The following is a 21,587-nucleotide window of genomic DNA, read 5'->3' on the forward strand; positions in this document are numbered from 1 at the left end:
GTGGTCTATACGTACAATGGAACAGGATCCAGCCTTAATAAGGAAGGGCATCCTGCCATTGTAACAACATGGGTGCAGCTTAAGGGAATTATGCTAAGTGAACTAAGCCAGTCGCAGAAGGGCTAATACTACATGATACCACTTCTAGGAGGAGTTTAAGAGTCAGACTCATAGAAGCAGAGAGAATGGTGGTTACCAGCAGTTACGGAAGGGGTACGGAGAGGTGATGGTTTAAGGTACAAAGTTTCGGGGATGCTACCTAAATAGTTCTGGAGACCTACAATACAGCACAGTGTCTGTAGCTAACAGTGCTGAGTTACGTACTTCAGATTTGCTTAGATCTCATGTTGTGTTCTTACGACAAACACCCAACATACTGAGGTAAAGAGTGTGGGAGGGAACTCTGAGAGGTAATGGATGTTTATGACCTTGACGATGGTGGCAGTATCATGGGGACTTATCCCCAAAGTAATTGAATAATAAGAAAGAAAGAAAGAAAGAAAGAAAGAAAGAACGAAAGAAAGAAAGAAAGAAAAGGAAAGAAAAGTGAAAGAACAGAAGGAAGGAAGGGAGGAAGAAGGGAAGAAAGGAGAAGAATTTCTAGTTTTTCAGGAAATTTAAAATAATACTAGACTGTGCGGATCAAACATTTCATGGAGACATTTATTTCATTTACTTTTGTTTGCTTTAACGAACAGCCAATATGTTTCTAGTATTTCAGATGGGATTCCCAATAAATTAAACACCTCTTTTGAACAGCACATGTTACTTCTAGGGCTGAACATTTGAATTACTCCAGCAGCATAGTGAAGGGCATGGTCACGTGGAATGAGATAAAAACTATGCAGTTGGGAATGTGGGTCATATTCTGGCTGATTTCTCATTGGGCATCCTTAACCCTCTGACTTCTTCAAAACTAGCTTTCCGGCTCTGTGAGGCGGGGATGATCTTTGTAATCGCTTAGAGGCAGGGTGTGCGGGCAGCGAGTCCGCACCCTACGGTAGCCCAGTGCGTGGAGCCTGGCGGTTAGGGGCTTCTCCGCGGAGGCGGTGCAGGGGGGGAGGCGCTTCTCGGGAGTCGTATCCGGTGGTCGACGGGCCCGCCTCCCTGGGACGGGACCGAGGCCCGGCTCACTAGTCCGCTCGCCGGAGCCATGGAACAGACCCGCGCATCCTTGGAACAGACCCGCGCAGCCTTACGCTTGCGCACCGTGCTGGGACACCTCGGCCGAACCTCCGCCGGGGCCTACGTATCCTTTGGGCTGCGTGGGGCTCGGGCTGCAAGAGTGGTCACAGCTCTTCCGGGCGCCGGGGAGGGGCGGGGAAAGGCGAGATGATAGAGGAGCTGGGAGCTCCCGGCGGGGACCTCCTCGCTCGGCGGGAGCGTGACAGTGCCGACCTCTGTGGCTGCTGTGGCGCCGCTCCGGCATTCTGGGCCCTCCCGGGGCCTCTTGTTTCCCTGCTTTGCGGGAGGGGAGGATGGAAGTCGTTACTGAAGGGCCTGCTTTCAACTACTTTGGCATTTTCTGCACTTGGCCGCTCGTGACCCGGCCGCCCAGAGCCCGAGAAATGCGAAGCACGGTCGCACGGTAAACGGAAGCGCAAAGCTTTCCGGAGCAGTCGAGACGGGCCGGCCGGCCGGGCAGGCAGGCAGGCAGCAGGGCCCTCTGGCGGGACACCCGGCCTCCGCAGGTGGAGGCCGGAGCTGCTGGCGCCCTTCGGCTTTCCCTCCTATCGGCGCGCAGAGAGTGTCCCCGGGCCCCGCAGGAGTCCACGCTGCCTCTCCAGATTTGACCTTCAGAAGTTCATCTCGGGGGCACTGTGTGCGGCCGCCGGGGTCGGCTCCAGTAAGATGTCACTCTATGACACGTAAATCCAATTGCTTTATTAAAAGAAAAAAAAAATTTTTAATGTTTATGCATGTTTGAGAGGCAGAGACAGAGCGCGAGTGGAGGAGGGGCAGAGAGAGGGAGACAGAATCCGAAGCAGGCTCCAGGCTCTGAGCTGTCAGCACAGAGCCCGACGCGGGGCTGGAACCCACGAAGTGCAAGATCACGACCTGAGTGGAAGCTGGGGGTTCAACCGACTGAGCCTCCCAGGCGCCCCCTCCAGGAGCTCTAGAGAATTGTTTTTCCTACTCCGATTAAGTGTTCTCATTCAGGGGGTAACTTTTGGAAGCGTGGAAAAACACTGCCTGGGACTTTTCTTTAAGGGATGTGATTGGACTTTGCTCTGCTGTGTGCAGGATCCTGAAACCTTTCACACAAACGATTGTACTGGTTGTTTCATTTATTTTTACTACTGCTCTCCCGGCTGAGTTCCACCCAGTGATGTAGCAGAACCACCATAACCTTAAAATCCCGTCCATACACTAATGAAGGTGATTATCTCATTTCACAGGTGAGAAAACAAAGCTTGAGGCTAGGAGAAATTAAAACCCTTGAGGGGCACCTGGGGGAGGGCTCAGTCGGTTAAGCCTCCGACTTGGGCTCAGGTCATGATGTCACTGTTCCTGAGTTTGGGCCCCACGTAGGGCTCTGTGCTGATGGCTGAGTCTGGAGCCTGCCTGGGAGTCTGTGTCTCCCTCTCTCTTTGCCCCTCCCCTGCTCATTCGCGCGCGCTCTCTCTCTCTCTCTCTCAAAAATAAATAAACGTTAAAAAAATTAATTTTATTTGCCTTAATTCACATCCTAGACAGCTCACCCCACAACACGGGCTGTTTCTTCTACCAGTTTCCATCCTCCGCAATTCCAGTAAGTAGGGCTAATTTTCATTTTTAACCATAAAATGTATATAAAGCTTTTTCTAGTGGTAACTGAGATATAAAATACAATATATCATGTTGCCTGGTGAAAATTCATTATACAAATCCTCTGTTGCCAGGACCTGTTCTAATTAGAACTGTGGAAAATTGTGAAGACCTGGACTTTAATTTTTATATGTATTTTCAAATTTGGAAAAGAGAAAAAAAAATGTCAGAAGTGTGTAATCTGTTTTGTTTTCAAATTCAGGCATAGTGTACCTCATTTAAGTTAGCCTGTAGTCTGGTCATACTGCTATATTAGCTAGTATTTCTTGTTTAACTTAAAATTACCTTTGTAGGGGGAAGTCATTGATCTCCATGGAATATTCTCATGGAGCCACAGTTCTGATCTAGAAAAATGGACTGGGTGATTTGGGTTTGTGCGTATGCCATGCATTTATTTGGATTTTTTGTCACTTTGATTTCCTCTGAGAATGTATGATCTAGACAATCTAAAATATAAAATCTATTGAATTCGTTTTCTACCTGAAAAACCATATATATTCATTACAGAACAAATTTTAAAATCAGAGAAACAAAAGGAATTTTAAAAAATCACCCACAATTCTGTTACATAAAGGCAACCACTTTTTTGTATTTCTTTGCATTTTTTTACAAGTAATAAAAGATTTGGTTTTATAGAAATCTAACCACATTTTATTATAATAAGCATTTCTATTATATGCCCTTCATTAAAAAAATTTTTTTAATGTTTATTTGTATTTGAGACAGAGAGAGAGAGAGAGAGACAGAATCTGAAGCAGGCTCCAGGTGCTGAGCTGTCAGCACAGAGCCCGACGTGGGGCTCAACCTGAAGAACTGTGAGATCATGACCTAAACCGAAGTCAGACACTCAACTGACTGAGCCACTCAGGCACCCCCCTCTTCATTTTTAATGATTTAATGAATCATATCTCATTGAGTGGATATAATTAATTATTCTTCTATTTTTTGGTGACAGTAGTTAATGCTTTAGATTTAAACCTTAAAAAAAAATTTTTTTTTAATGTTTATTTTTGAGACAGAGAGAAGGCAGAGCATGAACAGGGGAGAGGCAGAGGGAGAGGGAGACACAGAATCCGAAACAGGCTCCAGGCTCTGAGCAGTCAGCACAGAGCCCGACGTGGGGCTCAAACTCGTCAACCGCGAGATCATGACCTGGGCTGAAGTCGGACGTTCAACCGACTGAGCCACCAAGGCACCCCTGGATTTAAACCTTTTTAAAAAATGTTCAGATTAGAGGCGCCTGGCTGGCTCAGCTGAAGAGCATATGACTCTTGATCTCAGGGTCATGAGTTTGAGCCCCACAATTAGGTACAGAGATTACTAAGAAGATAAATATGCTTAATAAAAAAACCCAAAGACTTGTTTAAAAAAATGTTTAGATTATTTTCTTAGAGTAAATAAAAAAGAGAAATGCCGGGTAGAAGAGTATGAACATTTTTCAGGTTCTTGACACATCTTGTTGGGTTGAGATTTGAGATTTTTTTTTTTTCCCCTTTAGGTATACTCTGGATAACGACATTCTAAGCCTAGAACAGAGAAAATTTTATGAAGAAAATGGGTTTCTTGTCATTAAAAATTTGGTATCTGATGATGACATTACACGCTTTAGGTACAGTAACTCTTTGTTATTTTATAGAAATATGTTATATGTATGCAACGGGAACCTGAGTAAGATTAGCGTGTCCGTGTTCAGATATTTTTTGGCGATTGGTTCGCTAGGAAGTGGTTAGGAGCGTGAGCTCTGGAGCCAGACTGGCTGGCTTAGTGAGGAGGCAAAGGCTTCTGGGTTGGCCATTTTCTCCTCCCTGTCCTCAGAACTACTCAGCCTGGGCCGGAGGTCAACCTGGCGCACAGAAACCACCCGCTCGGTCTTTGAGAAGCTTTCCACAGAATGGGCCAGGCAGGTGCTTGAAGCCTGCAGTGATGACGCCATCTGCCAATTTAATTTTCTAGGAACCAGTTTCAAAGGATCTGCAAAGAGGAAGTGAAACCCCAAGGCATGATGATCATGAGAGACATAAGCACTGAAAAATCAAAGTTCATTCCAAGTGAAGAGCTGATTACAAAGGTCCAGAATTTTCACCAGGATGAGGAGCTCTTCAGATACTGCACTCTCCCTGAGGTTCGAGACCCTCCTACATTGTCTTTCTCTTTCAGTTAATAGCCCACCTGCATGCTTGCCTCTGCAATTGCTGCCGTTTAATTTTTTTATAGAATGTATTTTATTTATTTATTTATTTATTTATTTATTTATTTATTTATTTATTTATATCAAGGAGGAGACAGAATCCGAAGTAGGCTCTAGACTGTGAGTTGTAGGGGCGCCTGGGTGGGTCAGTCGGTTAAGCTTCCTACTTCGGCTCAGGTCACGATCTCACGGTCCGTGAGTTTGAGCCTCACGTCGGGCTCTGTGCTGACAGCTCAGAGCCTGGAGTCTGCTTCAGATTCTGTGTCTCCCTCTCTCTGACCCTCCCCTGTTCATGCTCTGTCTCAAGAAAATAAACACTAATTTAAAAAAAGAAAATTTAGATTCCAAGCTGTCAGCACAGAGCCTGACGCGAGGTTCAAACCCATGAGCCCTGAGGTCATGACCCGAGCCGAAGTCGGACATTTAACCGACTGAGCCACCCAGGCGCCCCTGGAATTGCCGCTTGTACTTTATCTGGCCCCCTTCTCTGGTGGCTGCCGAGGAGTGGTTCTCCACCCGAGGCAGACATTTGTACCTGCAGCCAAGGTGGGTAGTGTGTCCCACCCACGGGTAGAGGCCAGGGAGCCTATAAAATAGCCCCCTCCCCCACAATAATGATATACCCAGCCCCAAGTGTCAGTACTGCCCCGAATAGAGAAACCCTGCTTTGGAGTCTGGTAATTATCCTTGGTTGAGAAGGGCAGGACCTCTGTGTTAGAGAGAGAGCCTCTCACCCTTGATATGGGCATATCAACTGGAGTGACACCATGGAGGCTTTTCACTGTACATCCATTTATTTTGTTCTTTTTGTTTTGTGAGTCTGGTCCGTAGAGGTTTATGTTTAGATTTAAACTTGTCTTTTAAGAAAAATTGTTACTCGGGGCACCTGGGTGGCTCAGTCGGTTGAACATCAGACTTCAGCTCAGGTCATGATCTCAAGGTTCGTGAGTTCGAGCCCCCGTTGGGCTTGCTTGGGATTCTCTCTCTCCTTCTCTCTCTCCCCTCCTTCACTTGTGCTCTCTCTCTCTCTCAAAAATAAATAAACATTAAAAAAATAATATTATTAATCAGGATAAGACACGAGTTAATTTAGAGAATTATTGGCTCACTATATTGGACAGCTCTGTAAAATACGACAGAAATGGTGACATGGCTCTTGAGTCACTGAGGTTTAGAAAACACTGGTCTGGGGCACCTGGCTGGCTCAGTCAGTATAGCATGTGACTCTTGATCTTGGGGTCATGGGTCCCAGCCCCACATTGGGAGTAGAGATGACTTAAAAAAGAAAAAAGAAAATACAGGTCCAAAGGGGCAACTGGGTAGCTCAGTCGGTTGGGCGTCCAACTTCGGCTCAGGTCACGATCTCACAGCTCATGAGTTCGAGCCCCGCGTCGGGCTCTGTTCTGACAGCTCAGAGCCTGGAGCCTGCTTGGGATTCTGTGTCTCCCTCTCTCTCTGCCTCTCCCCTGTTCACGCTCTGTCTCTCTCTCTCTCTCCTTCAAAAATAAATTTAAAAAATTTAAGGGAATACCAAAAAGTGACATGCTTTATAAAAAAACAGGTATGAGGCCCGACTCCTAGGATTTGAGTGTTTTGTGCTCAAACTGCCAATATTCCTCATATGGGAGATGAAATGGTGAGAAAGTGCTGGAGTATGCTTCATTTTTTGGAGTCTGGCCGAGTTGGGAGATTGAGCACCGTCGCTTTCATTTAACTGGCACTGACACCTTGGCCGGTTTCTTAGCCTCAGGCTCACGCGTGTGGGGCGTTCACTTTAAAGGATGATTCATTTGAGGCGCCTGGGTGGCGCAGCCGGTTAAGCATCCGACTTCAGCCAGGTCACGATCTCACGGTCCGTGAGTTCGAGCCCCGCGTCGGGCTCTGGGCTGATGGCTCAGAGCCTGGAGCCTGTTTCCTCTCTCTGCCCCTCCCCCGTTCATGCTCTGTCTCTCTCTGTCCCAAAAATAAATAAACGTTGAAAAAAAAAAAAATTTAAAGGATGATTCATTCATGGGGCATTGCTTTCCAGGCCTTGTTGTGTGGTCCAAATGGGAGGCGTCAAGTCCCTGGCGGGTAGGAGGCACACAGGGTCCTTCGTGCTGTTTGCCCCTCCCCAGGTGGGTTACATGCAGGAGGCAGCGACCCAGCCTCCAGACCCCGGGCCTAATTCTGCTGGCCGTGTCACGTGTTCTCCTCAGATGCGTCCCAGGCACACGTGCCCGTGTCACTGTTTGTTTAACTTCACCCACCAGGATATAGACGAGGGCAGGGACCTGCTCATCTTGTTCCCCTCTGTGCCCCCATCTCCTGTCACTCTGTCTGCTTGCTAGCCCTCAGTAAGGAGCTGTGGGTTAGGAGGTGCTCTGATTGTGATGTGTCCCCCAGTTCCTGTCCTCCCCTTCCTTCCTCTGGGCTGTGCACGCGGCTGCACATGTGTTGGGACCTCTCATGGTCCCTTCTGGGTTTTTTTTTTTTTTTTTTTTTTTAAGTAGACTCTCTGCCTAGTGTGGGGCTTGAACTCATGACCCTGAGATCAAGAGTCGCGTGTGCGACCGCCTGAGCCGGCAAGGTGCCCCTCATGGTCCCTGCTTATGAATAGTCTCCGTGAGGGGAAGAGGAAGCTCCCTTCTCACCAGGCAACTGTGGACAGCTTCAGCTGAAAGGAGGGGACTCCTGTCCTTCTTCCCAGTTGACACCTCAGAGAAACTCCTATCTTTTTTTGCAGAAAAAGTGGTTAAGTTTCCAACTGGCTTGAAAAAGCCTGTTTAATTCAGGCTTTTTCCCAACTGGCTCGAAAAAGCCTTTTTAAATTAATTGCAGATTTCCGGTTGCTGACCTTCTCATGTTTTGTTTGCAGTGTTGTGAAATCCCAAATGTTTTTTTGAACTATTTGGCATCTTGGTTCTTCTCTAGATCATTATACTTTGTGCTGCTTGCCTGTGTATTCGATTTCTTGTGAAACTTCGTTCCCCCTTTTCTCTTAGATTCTGAAGTATGTGGAGTGCTTCACTGGACCCAATATTATGGCCGTGCACACCATGATAATAAACAAACCTCCAGATTCTGGTAAAGGGCTCTTGTTGAGAAAAAAGAAAAAAGTTTCAAGCATTCTAGCTATAGCTGTGCATATAACTGCTAAACTTTGATAAATGAATGAATAAGTACTTTTATTTAAGTCTTAAAGTAGTTTGTATTGTAATAATATTGACGTAGAATAGTGATTTCAGAGGTTAACTGTAGGGTTACTGGCTGGCTTCTCAAAAGTGTGGTTTAATAAACATGATGGCTCATATACCATAGGCTCCTATTATTATAATCATGATCTCTGAGCTTTGTTACCCATTCTCACCTATGAGAGTGTAAATTCTGCTTTCCTGATGTGAAGACATAATTATTACTAACAAAACTAAAACTATTCTCATAAATCATATACTACAGTTCTTAAAATTTCTTGCTAAAATGTAGCTTTTTATTAAAAAAATTTTTTTTTAACATTTGCTTATTTTTGAGAGACAGAGTGAGGCAGAGCATAAGCAGGGGAGGGGCAGAGAGACAGGGGAGACACAGAATCAGAAGCAGGCTCCAGGCTCTGAGCCATCAGCACAGAGCCTGACGCGGGGCTCGAACTCACTGACTGCGAGATCATGACCTGAGCTGAAGTTGGGTGTTCAACCGACTGAGGCACTCAGGCGCCCCATAAAATGTAGCTTTTTAAAAAAAAGTTTTATCCTCAGAAAATTAAAAATAGACCTACCCTATGACCCAGCAATAGCACTGCTAGGAATTTATCCAAGGGATACAGGAGTACTGATGCATAGGGGCACTTGTACCCCAATGTTTATAGCAGCACTCTCAACAATAGCCAAATTATGGAAAGAGCCTAAATGTCCATCAACTGATGAATGGATAAAGAAATTGTGGTTTATATACACAATGGAGTACTACGTGGCAATGAGAAAGAATGAAATATGGCCCTTTGTAGCAACGTGGATGGAACTGGAGAGTGTGATGCTAAGTGAAATAAGCCATACAGAGAAAGACAGATACCATATGGTTTCACTCTTATGTGGATCCTGAGAAACTTAACAGAAACCCATGGGGGAGGGGAAGGAAAAAAAAAAAAAGAGGTTAGAGTGGGAGAGAGCCAAAGCATAAGAGACTTAAAAACTGAGAACAAACTGAGGGTTGATGGGGGGTGGGAGGGAGGGGCGGGTGGGTGATGGGTGTTGAGGATGGCACCTTTTGGGATGAGCACTGGGTGTTGTATGGAAACCAATTTGACAATAAATTTCATATATTAAAAAAAAATAAAAATAAAAAAAAGTTTTAATTTTAGGGGCGCCTGGCTGGCTCAGTTGGTTAAGTGTCTGACTTCGGCTTAGATCATGATCTCCCAGTTTGTGAGTTTGAGCCCCACAAGGGGCTCTCTGCTGTCAGTGCATCCCCTACTTTAGATCTTCTGGCTCCCTCTCTCTCCCACCCCATCAAAAATAAACACTAATTTTTTTTTTTTTTTTTTAGTTTAGTTTAGAAAGAGAGCAAGCTGGGAAGAGGGGCAGAGGGGGGAGAGAGAGAGACAGTCTCAAGCAGACTCTGTACCTGCTTGACCCTGGGATCCCATGACCCTGGGATCATGATCTGAGCCAACATCAAGAGTCAGACGCTCAAATGCCTGAGCCACCCAGGTGTCCCTAAAATGTGGCTCCTAAGATCTCACTCCCAGAGAAACTGATTTGGAAACTAGAACCCAGGAATCTGCATCTTTTTACGCCATCCCCAGAGTCTAATGCAGATGGCTCTTGGGCCATGCTGAGAAATTCTGCTATACCAGCAGTAATAAATTGGCCCTTCAAGATTCTTTATCCTTTTCTACTTTTTCTAAAGAAAAAGAGGCCAGGAGAGGTTTATGTGACAGGCCTGTAGCTTAACATCACCAAATCTCTCCCACCCTGAATGTCTTGCTTTAGAGAGATGGGGGTTGGGGGCGGGGAAACACCAGGTTCAAATTGCAAAGCAGGGAAAAATGTAAATGTGGTTCTTTGAGCTCTGGTTCTACCCAGGGACTGTATACGGACTGCTTCCAGTTCACTGAGGAACTTCTTGGAGGCCTCTTATTAATTTAGTTAATTGATATTTTTTACATTAGCCACTTCGAAGGCTAATAGGGGACTTCAGATTTGGCCACTGTGTTCAATTAATCAAAAATTTTTTTGGGGTAGGCTCTGTGCCCAAACCAGTTACAAAGGAACAAAGCACAGTAGAATTGTGACATATGTAGGAATTGCTAGAAAGTGGTGTAAGTAATGGGGCGCTTGGGTGGCTCGGTCGGTTGGGCATCCACCTTCGGCTCAGGTCATGATCTCACTGTTCCTGGGTTCGAGCCCCGTGTTGGTCTCTGTGCGGACAGCTCAGAGCCTGGAACTTGCTTCAGATTCTGTATTTTCCTTTCTCTCTGTCCCTCCCCTGCTCATGCTCACACAAAAGTAAACATTAAAAAAATAAAATAAACAGCATTTCAGACTTAAAAAAAAAAAAAAAAAAGGGAAAAATGGTGTAAGTAAGCACTCAGCTACCAGAAACCCAGAAAAAAGTACAGGATGTAGAATCACCCTGTTGATTTGATAGTTCACTTTGGGGCTTATCTCTCCAGGCTGATTTTCTGTAGTGTCGTTTCACTTGTTTGGTTTTTGCAGGGATAGGTCATTGTTCAGGCAAAGAAGAAGAATTCTGAGATTCAAGTATCTTTTAACAGTAGGTTCTGTTTCAGGCAAAAAGACAACCCGCCATCCTTTCCACCAAGATCTACACTATTTCCCCTTCAGACCTAGTAATAGTATTGTTGCTGCTTGGACGGCCATGGAGCAGGTCAACCGGAACAATGGCTGCCTGTCTGTGCTCCCAGGCACACACAAAGGCTGCCTGAAGCCACACAGTTATCCCCCGTGGGAGGTATGTCTGCTTAGAGGATATATCTTAATTGGAAAATTTATTGTTTTGATTTCACGTCGGTATATATAAAGAGCTTTAACAATGAGATGGCATGTCCTTTCTTAGCAAAACTTTGTTTTAAGATTTGGAATTAGGATCAGGGAAAATTCAAGGGTGTCAGACGGAATAGTAATTTTTCTTTCAACAAGGGTTGGAAAGTTGATCAGCGTGGAGAACTTTGGTAGGCGCTGTATAGGATCTGAGATTATAAAGCCTAATTGAGAGGGAACACTTAAACAGTTGCAACACCAGGTGCATGTGTCTAGCGCCAAGTAAGTCTTACACTTGCTCTGATTGATGGCTCTTAGGATAAAGAAGGGAGGGATCATCTCTTTCCCGTTGGAGAGACCAATGAAGGCTCTGGGAAAGGCTGACTAGTATTCCATTGCATGGCCATTCCATGGTTCATTGACTCAGCTATTGATGATAGAGGACTATTAAAGTTTTTGAGCCCATGAATAGTGAAATCAAGTCAAATGGTGAAATCAAATTCAAGAATCATAATCCTGGGACACCCGGGTGGCTTAGTCAGTTAAACATCTGACTCTTGATCTCAGCTTGATCTTGGGGTCATGAGTTAAAGCCCCGTGTTGGGATCCGTGCTGGACATGAAACCTGCTTTAAAAAAAAATCATAATTTTGAGGTCTAGAGCAAGATATACTGGAGGTGAGTCCAAAGGCAGAGAAACCGAAGAGACTATTAGTGTTTTAGGTATCAGGCAATAAGGTCTCGAACACCCATAATGATGCTCAGAATGAGAAGAGCATGTGTTGTCAAGGCACGAAGAGTGAATGTGGTTCTGTAGGAAGTCAAGAATGTGGCGTTAAGGCTTCTGTCTCAATTAGAATTCTTGCACTGAGTATTAGTGCCAAGTGAAAACATTTGAGTCTGGATCCTGATACAAAATCTGAAATTGTGAGATTTATCAATTGAGTTGAGGTTTAGGGAAAGTTTGATGCAGACAATAGAAGTGGGCTGTGGCTGACTTAAGCCAGAGGGGGTGTTTTGGAGGGTTGCAGGCACATGCTGAGTCCGTGGAAAGGCTGGCTGGCTCTGGTGAGCAGGAGGGAAAGTGGGAGTCATTGCTCATTGGGAACAGTGAGGGCGGGGCACCTGATGTGGGCAGTTGAACCTTGACTATCTCTGGTCCCTTCGATTCTCTGCTCAGATTCAAGATGACTACAGTGCTTAGCTACTTAGCTTAGCTCACATATCTACCCTGGCCAGGAAAGAGGTCCCAACACAGTCCAGCAGGAAAGCTGTCCTTCCTCCAAAGAATGTGGAATAATCTTAGGGAGGGGGATAGGATGCTGTCCTCTCCCCATAACCAGTACTCAAAGTAATAACCAGCTTTGGAAATCGTTATAAAAAAAAAAAAAACCCCACAATGTGTTAATATGCATTATTCTTTCTTTTCTCTGGATGTCCTGAGTGCTTTGTGAGCTGAGACAAATTGAACATTTTCTCCCCGCTGGTTTGGGAGAACAGTTAGTTTCTCAGAGTTACTCCTGAGTTTTAGAAGAATGATTTGTGCAAAGTTCCAGGTTAGGAAACTGTCATGTTGGGAAAGAATGATTACAGATTCAGGCTGGAAAGGTGATCTCCTGTGTTAACTCCACAAAATGCAAAGTTGATGTGGATCTTCATGTACACTTTAGTGATGAAGGTAAGTGGGAATTTCAGATTCTTTATTTGGTCCCCCAAATCCATGATATTAATATCAAAATGTGACTCTGAAAACCAGACATCTGAGAAGCTTTTGTATATTTATAATTTCCCTTAATAACCTATTTACCTCTTTCTCTTGGAAGAAGTTAGGAAACCTTTGCTTTTCCTGATGAGTCATTGATAGAGTTTTTAATTATTGGGCTCCACAAATACAGACTTGGGTTCTCTTCTGCATTCCAGGGGGGAGTTAACATAATGTACTATGGGATTCAGGGCTATGATGAAGATAGCCCCCGAGTTCACCTTGAGATGGAGAAGGGAGACACTGTTTTCTTTCATCCTTTGCTCATCCATGGATCTGGTTGGAACAAAAGTCAAGGCTACCGGAAGGTATGCGATAACATCCCTGTACTTTCCAAAGACGAATTGGTTAGAAACAAAAATGTCAAGATGTGTTAAAATTTATGAGGCTTGTGGACTGTAACTAAACTGGCCTTTAGTCTGGTTTATTTACCAGGAAATCTGTTTGCTACCTCATGCTTTTTTGCTCATATCAGTAAGAAGCCAAGTGACTTCAGGTCCCAATCCTACTGATACTGAATTATGAACATTCATAGAATCGCTTCAGAAGAAGAGCTTACTTAGGAACCCACAGCCTGTGCTTTTGGAGGCAAAAACAATGGCTGACATACTGAAATAATAAAATTTGGAATATAAATAGTTCATAGTAACCACGTAAGAGGAAAGTTCATAATAGCACTGTTATTGGGAAAAATATTATTGATCCTAAACAAAGGTTCTGAATTGGCTTCCCAGAAATCAGATTTAACAGGCAGCCATATTTTTCACCCCTTAGCCCCAGAATGTTTTAAACCTAATGATTTCATTGCTTCCATTAAAATCTGACAACATTTCTCATGTTCCCAGATTTCTTGCTTCTTGAAAATTCAGCAGATCTGACAGTACTGTGGATTCACATTTCTCCCATAATAACACGGGTCTTGATACTAAATGTTGGGGCTTCTTTGGGGCTGAGGTCGTCTTCTGGTTTGTCACACCAACCCCTATTGTCTCCCTGAAGTCATGGGTCATCTTCTATTCATTCCTGTTTCTACCAGGGCCAGGATGAGGGTGAGGCAAGAAGAGAGTCTCCTCTGGGGCAAAATTTAAGGATGAGCGGAAGGGGCTAAAGAAACCCCTCCACAATCCAGTTAAATGACATTTAATGCAGCATTTAAAAAATCAAAACTAATGCAAAAATGTCCGTGATGAAGACGATGCCAAAATTTTAAATAAGCACTAGATCAGGGGCACCTGGCTGACTCCCTCGGTGGAGCATGTAACTCTTGTTCTCAGGGTTGTGAGTTTGAGCCTCATGTTGGGTGTAGAGAATAGAGATTACTTAAAAAAAGAAAATCTTTATTGTATTTTATTTATTATTTTTGTTTTCTTAAAAAAATTTAAATGTTTATTTTTGAGAGAGAGAGAGAGAGACAGAGTGGTAGCGGGGGAGGGGCAGAGAGAGAGGGAGACACAGATTCTGAAGCAGGCTTCTTGCTGTGAGCGCACAGCCTGACATAGGGCTTGATCCCATGAACCCTGAGATCATGACCTGAGCTGAGATCAAGAGTTGCACACTTAACCGAATGAGCCACCCAGGTGCCCCTTGAGTTCCAAGTTTGTATCTTTATAACTTTTTCAAGAATGGGGAGAACCAAGTAACCTTCATTTTACCTTCAGAAGGAAACAAGAGGGGTATCGTATGTGAATGCTCTTGGATTTCACATGTCCTTTTGATTTGCAAGGGGGGGGGTGTGTGTATTATTTTCCTTTACAAAGTATTTTTGTGGTTTTTCTTTCATGATCTACAGCCATCACAGACTCAGCTGAGCAACTTCTGTGACCAAGTAACCCTGGAACACATTCCTTTTTTAGGACTTGAGGACACCCATTCTTTAGAAAAATCACATGCTAATACATTAAAGTCCCCTTTCCACATCACTGTGTTCCCTGCCCATTTTGAGAACAAGAGTCACAGGTAGCTAAAAACCTCTTGTAGGGGCACTTGGGTGGTTTAGTTGGTTAAGCCAAGTTCAGCTCAGGGCAGTCTCACGGTTTGTGAGTTTGAGCCCTGCATCGGGCTCTCTGCTGTCAGCACAGAGCCCCCTTCAGATCCTTTGTCCCTCCTCTCTCTGCCTCTCCCCAGCTCATTTTCTCTCTCTCCCTCTCAAAATAAACAAATAAACTTTTAAAAAGTTTTAAAAAATAAAAAACAAAGATAAAACATAAAAACCTCTTGTAATTTCTCAGCCTTTAACTGTACCTGGGGAAGAAGATACTGAACCCTGAGGAGTCTAATACAAGACACCATGGAATAGCTGTCAATCTAGAAATCAGCTGCTAAGTGAAATAAATGACTTTCCTTCAGAAGTCTCCTTGTTTGGTTGCTGGTGTTCGTGGAATGTTTTTGTTCCCCCCAATATTAATCATTTCGCTTGGCATAGGTAATTTCCTGCCATTTTGCCAGTGCCGATTGCCACTACATTGATGTGAAAGGCACCAGTCAAGAAAGCTTTGAGAAGGATATCCTAGAGACACTGCATAAACTATACGGATTTCCAGAAGATGCCAGCCTAAAGGTACGTTTGTTTGAGATGACAGGTAAAGACCCTTTTTTTCCCCGCCTCTTCTTCAGATGCTTAATAATTCTCATCCCTGATTTCCTTTGGAAATAGAAAGTGCTTTGTTTAGAGGGCTTTGCTGAGATCTGCTAACAGTGACAGTGGAATTTCAGTTTGTGCTTCCCCAGTGTGGGGCCGCGGGGGTGGGGGGGGGGGGGGCCTGAGCACCATGTGCTTCTTTATGTCTTTGGTGTGCAGGCTGTCCTGTTCCAGGACTGACAGGTAGGAAAGGCAACATGAAACAGATCTGGAGGAGAGGAAATGACGGACCAAGGCTACCTGCTGTGAATGCACATAGGGAAAAGTGAACGGTCTGGAGGGAGTATCTACACTTAATGTAAATCCAGTAAGACTCCCAGAAAGCAATTCCCAAGCAGGCTTTTGTTTGGGTCAGTTGGCATCTGGAGTGTCATGAGGAGACAGCTTGGGTGAACAGACATCAAAAATCGCTGATGCTCATCGAGAGGGGGCATGAGACCGTATTTCATGTGTTTTCTGGATGAGTACACATCACTTGCAAATTATTCATTTTTAACTAGTAGACATTCAGTGCTGCTGCTGATCACCGGATAAATTTAAGTAAACATGTTTGCCTTCTAGACAAAGTACATTTTAGCCTCTGAACCAAGAGGCTGATCCTACTTTTAAATGTGCAGTAATCGTAAATGCACGCATTTCCTATGGGGGTGACACGGCCCCCAAACAGATTGAGTGCAATGATAACCCCGGGCCTTCCAGTCCTGCAAAGACACCAACGCTAAGCTACCAACTGTGTCTCTGGGAGTCCAGAATCTGAAACTCCTTCTCCGTGTAAGAATCTTACTTCTCCCTCGGCCCTTGAAAAGGCACTAACTTCACATTTGGACATTGTAGGAAGTCTTGTCCTTCTCCCCTTTGTCCAGTCCTTAAAATGCTTTACAAAAGGGCATCATATTTTGAGGCGGGGCTTCCATGCAACAATTTGAGTTTTATTTTATTTTTTTAAAGTTAGCAAGTAACAGAAAAAAAAATGTTTATTTATTTTTTTTTAATTTTAAATAATTTTTAGTGACTTTTTAAAAAAGATTATTTATTTATTTTGAGAGAGAGAGAGAGAGAGAGAGACAGAGAGAGACAGAGAGAGACTATGAGTGAGGGAGGGGCAGAGAGAGAGGGAGACTCTGAAGCAGGCTCCACACTGTCAGTGCAGAGCCCATGTGGGGCTGGAACTCCCCGTGAGATCATGGCCGGAGCCGAAATCAAGAGCCGGAGTCTTAACTGACCGAGCCCCATTTATTTATTTATTTATTTTTGAGAAAGAAAGAGAGAAAAAGAGAGAGAGAGAGAGAGAGAGAGAGAATCCCAAGCAGGCTCCTCACTGTCAGCGCAGAGCACAACGCAGGGCCTGAACTCATGAACTGTGAGATCATGACCTGAGCTGAAAGCAAGAGTTGGAGGCTTAACCCAGGCACCCCTGCAACACTCTGAATTTTAAAGTAGAAACAAAAGCCTGTGTTATGTTTGAGGTTTGTCAGGGTTGTAATCAATGAATTGCCTCCTGTATTTATTTTAGTTATTCTCTCAGATATAGTTTATCAGCTTTACTTACAATAATGATATTAACTTCTGCCATATAGTTCTTTATGAGGAATAACACCAGTTTCATATCCCTTTTCTTATTTTCTTCACCCAAAACCAGTGGAGCAGTCATTATGGCTCCATGCTCTTTTTGTTTGTTTGTTGTAAGGTTCATTTATTTTTGAGAAGAAAAGAGAGAGAAAGCAAGCAGGGAGGGGCAGAGGGAGGGGGACAGAGCATCCCTAGCAGGCTCTGGGCTGACAGCAATGAATCTGATGTGGGGCTTGAACCCACAAAGTGCTAAATCATGACCTAAGCCGAAGTCAGATGCTCAACCAACTGAGCCATCCAGGCGCCCCTGATTCCATGCTGTTTTTAAAAAAATTTTAATAAATGTTTATCTTTGGGAGAGAGAGACAGAATGCAAGCAGGGGAGGAGCAGAGAGATTGGGAGACACAGATCTGAAGCAGGTTCCAGGGCTCGAACTCATGAACCACAAGATCATCACCTGAATCCAAGTCGGTTGCTCAACCAACTGAACCACCCAGGTGCCCCTGGCTCCATGCTGTTAATGAGAAAGTTAAAAGTCCAAGAGTTTGGCCTAACTGACCTGAAACAGAGCTGGATTTTGGACTCAGCTGAAATTCCAAAATCATTCTTCCCATCATACCTTGCTGTTTGCTCAAAAATAAGCAATAAGAAAGACGGAATTGTTTTATTAAGAACAAAGAAAAAAAAACAAAACCTGTAACTCATGACATTATTTTCACTTGGGAGCAGATCACTGTAAACGGGGCAGCACAGTGGGGCGCATTGGGCATTGTGACCAAACACCGTGCTTACCCAGCTCATGATCCCTATAGCCAACAGGAGCACGAAGTAACACAAGCTAGCTGTTTGGAGACTCTGCTGTCTCAGTTTCTTCAACACTATGTAAGATGTTGGCAAGTAAGGGGCGCCTGGGTGGCGCAGTCGGTTAAGTGTCCGACTTCAGCCAGGTCGTGATCTCGCGGTCCGTGAGTTCGAGCCCCGCGTCAGGCTCTGGGCTGATGGCTCAGAGCCTGGAGCCTGTTTCCGATTCTGTGTCTCCCTCTCTCTCTGCCCCTCCCCCGTTCATGCTCTGTCTCTCTCTGTCCCAAAAATAAATAAACGCTGAAAAAAAAAATTAAAAAAAAAAAAGTTTAAAAAAGATGTTGGCAAGTAAATTATTTGGAGTCTTAGAATATGGTTTATTTATTAACTGATAGGATTGCTGTTGAGGTTTTTTCTATGTGGCCATTTGTAAACGCTAGAAATCTACTTTGTCTTGTGCTGAACAGATTCTCAGGGTTCCATCAACTCATTGTATGTGGCTCTATTCTCAGGATATATTCAGATTAAACATACAGCTGGTGAAAGGAGAGAGGACCAACCTTTGAAGTAGCTGTTTGCTGGAGCTCTTTGAGAGAAAAGCAAAACGAATCAAGGTGTCTAAGGAAAATGTTTTATTAATGAGCTATTGTAGTCTTTTCCATCACTTGTTAATGAAATTGCAAAGCACGCATCAGGTACTTAGAGGCATATGGTTAATTCTGCACGCAATGGTGTTGCTTTGACGGAGGAATGAACAGTAATGGTGACGTACTACTGTTTTAAGGAAAATTAACTGAGGGCTGCAACTAATAAAGGTGATTGATGTCTAATTTAAATGTGTTAAATCGGTTTCTTTCATTCAGTTAGCTCTTTGACCAGGCAGAAAGGAATGCTTTGAAACTCAGGGTATGCTGGCTTTTGCACACCCCACTTCTGGAAAACCCACCACCCACCAATTTCATGTCATGAGAGACTTAGCGAATTGACAACAATGTCTAACACAGGCACATTGAGTGAAGAGCATCTTGGAATAAAAATAAGGATGGATGTTTGTGCTTGGACACGGGATTCCTTCCATGACTTCTCCAACCCAACAAACCTCCTTAAAAAGAAACAAAAACAAAACAAAACAAAACAAAACTAGGCTGGGGGCACCTGGGGGGCTCAAGTCAGTTGAGCATTGGACTCTCAATGTTGGCCCAGGTCATGATCGCATGGTTCGTGAGTTTGAACCCCACACCAGGTTCCTTGCTGATGGTACGGAGCCTGCTTTTGAGTCTCCCTCCCTCCCTCCCTCCCTCTCTGCCCTTTCAGCATGCTCTCTCTCTCAAAATAAATAAACTTAAAAAAGAAAAAATGAGGCTGGATCTTTCTAAGTCCTCTTCTCTATTCCTAAAGAATGAAGACAGAGGTAACTTCATCTGCTGTTTTTTTAAGACCGCTGAAAACCTTCAGCAATTATGAATGAAACCTACACTCTTTCAAGGTCCAGGGAAATTTTTAGATACTTTTGGTTTAAAGGATTTCGATGGGCATGAACTGGGGGGATTTATTTTAATAGAGTGCTGTATTTGTACAGCAGCTGAGGGCAGCAAGGAGATATAGTCCTTATTTTTAAAAATACCAGTTAGGATTTTGATAAGAAAAAGAGTCCTTTTCTTGTCATCCTGCCAAACACAAATTTTCCTAAACCTAGTTTCACTGTTTTTGTCAGTTTCTTTGTGAAGACACAGAGTTTAAGTTCAGTTCCAGCTGGAAACTGGAGAAGGCAAGACCATCGCTGATAGGGTTTAACAAAACTGGATTATGGAATAATTGGACATCAAATGTACGTAAGAAATGCCTGTGTAAACAGCATCTATGGAGCACTGTTCCACAAAAAACTTTTCAAACTCCTTTCACATTTAAAATAAACTTCAGTAGAACAACTAGACAGCACAATTTGTTATTTCTCTTATGCAGTTTTTTAAAGTTTATTTATTTTGAGAGACAGAGAAAGAACATGATTGGGGGAGGGGCAGAGAGAGAGAATCCCAAGCAGGCTCTGTGCTGTCAGCACACAGCCCAACTTGGGGCTTGAACTCATGAACCATAAGATCATGACCTGAGCTGAAGTCAGATGCTGAACTGACTGAGCCACCTGGGCGCATTCCCTTGTGCATTTTCAAGTGAATGCCAAGTAGTCAGGAAGCAATTCATTTCCTATTTTGTGTCCCTTTTGTCCACTGATTCATTTAACAAATATCCAGGCATCCATTCTGTGTAACAGATGTGGAAGAAAGACCACACCAGGGTGAGTTAGGACAGTTCATTTAGTGTGTGCTCCCACCTGGGAAAAGTGGGAGCACAAGTCAGCTGGGAAATGAAGAGCTGGGATAGGAATATCACCAGATCTTGGCAGAATGAGGAATAGCCTGATTTCACAGAGGGTGTAAGGGGATGTACCCTGGACTAATGTTCATTTCACCAGAGACTAAGCTCAAAGGGCAGAAGGCGTTCAAAGTGTAGATCAAAACACGGGCACCTGGGTGGCTCAGTTGGTTAAGCATCTGACTCTTGATCCTGGCTCAGGTCATGGTCTCACAGTTGGTGAGTTCAAGCCCTGTGTCGGGCTCTGTGTGGATGAGCCTACTTGGGATTCTGTCTCTCCTCTCTCTGCCCCTCCCCGACTATGTGCGTTCTGTCTCTCTCAAAATAAATAAACTTAAAAAAAAAAAAAAAGCTGCAGACCAAAACAAACAAAAAATCCCCTTCTATGATGTAGGACTAACAGCCTAGGAAGAACGGACCTTTGCCTTTGGTATCTGCTTGGAGCTCCTCATTTAAAAAAAAAAAAAAAAAATTTTTTTTTAACATTTATTTACTATTGAGAGACAGAGCAGGAGAGGGGCAGAGAGAGGGGGAGACACAGAATCCGAAGCAGGCTCCAGGCTCTGAGCTGTCAGCACAGAGCCCAAAGTGGGGCTCGAACTCACATGCAGTGAGATCATTACCTGAGTGGGAGTCAGACGCTTAACCACCTAAGCCACCCAGGTGCCCCAAGGATTGTTCTATCTTTTTAGAGGCTTTCTGTAACTAATCTAAATGCTGGTCTCTTCTTAGTGCTACACATACCTTCTTCTATAAAGGTTATAGAAAAGATTTCAAATAGCCATACATGGCTTGAATGTCTTGAGAGATGAAGCTTACTTTTCCTTCTCATTTCTTGCATGCCTGACCCTCATGTTGTAATTCTCAGCCTCAGGGATTTTAACAGAAACAGAATGTGATATCAAGTCCTAAACCCATTGAGGGGTGCTGATATGTGTCCTAGAAGGTAGGGGAAAGAGAGGGTGGGGACAAACGTTTGTGCAGGGGTGATGTTTGAAATATGCAACAAGGGCACCATTAATTAGGCATCGTGCAGACAGGAATGTGGCACCTCTTGACAGTTTGTGAAGTTCCTGAGCAGTGGGCACCTCATCGGGCTCACTGGAAGCACCCCAGGAAAGTGGCCAGACTCTAGAAGTCTCTCAGGGAAGGCTGGTCCCTGTGGCAGGTTGGGGCCTGGGTCATTCAGGCTGGCTCAGTCCACGTCTACTATTTCCAGAGCAACATACCTCCCTCCTCTCCATCCCTGGTACCTAACTCAGAGTAATACCCAGGCACCTTTACACAAGGCAGGTGGGTACTGGATACACCATCCAGACAAAAAGATCAATAAGGAAACAATGGCCATAACTGACACATCAGACCAGATGAACTTGATAGATACATACAAAACATTCTATCCCAAAGCAGCAGAGTATACATTTTTCTCACGTGCGCATAGAACATCCTCTAAGATAGAGCACATGTTAGGAC

General features: G+C 44.2%; 2 protein-coding genes across 3 annotated transcripts in view; one reads left to right on the forward strand and one right to left on the reverse strand.

Annotated features, from left to right (window-relative positions):
- Positions 1-642: 642 nt before the first annotated feature.
- The window catches only part of MCM10 (minichromosome maintenance 10 replication initiation factor), a 116,486-nt gene continuing 95,541 nt past the window's right edge, over positions 643-21,587 (reverse strand). The window contains exon 21 of the mRNA XM_040451403.1: positions 643-1,881. The gene's annotated coding sequence lies outside the window, so the exon portion shown is untranslated. The remainder of the gene's footprint in view (positions 1,882-21,587) is intronic.
- PHYH (phytanoyl-CoA 2-hydroxylase) lies at positions 1,118-18,580 on the forward strand. Of its 2 annotated transcripts, XM_040451412.1 has the most exons (9): positions 1,118-1,249; positions 2,694-2,752; positions 4,307-4,417; positions 4,762-4,930; positions 7,981-8,062; positions 10,764-10,945; positions 12,894-13,043; positions 15,158-15,292; positions 18,257-18,580. In XM_040451412.1, the coding sequence occupies exons 1-9, from the start codon at positions 1,154-1,156 to the stop codon at positions 18,308-18,310; spliced, it is 1,038 nt and encodes a 345-aa protein (XP_040307346.1). In that variant the 5' UTR covers positions 1,118-1,153; the 3' UTR covers positions 18,311-18,580. The 2 variants fall into 2 exon arrangements, with proteins under 2 accessions (XP_040307346.1, XP_040307347.1); XM_040451413.1 differs by lacking the exons at positions 15,158-15,292; positions 18,257-18,580 and adding an exon at positions 14,964-15,083.

The sequence above is a fragment of the Herpailurus yagouaroundi genome, unplaced genomic scaffold, assembly GCF_014898765.1.
Source record: "Herpailurus yagouaroundi ecotype Mexico unplaced genomic scaffold, PumYag 203, whole genome shotgun sequence".
NCBI lineage: Eukaryota > Metazoa > Chordata > Mammalia > Carnivora > Felidae > Herpailurus > Herpailurus yagouaroundi.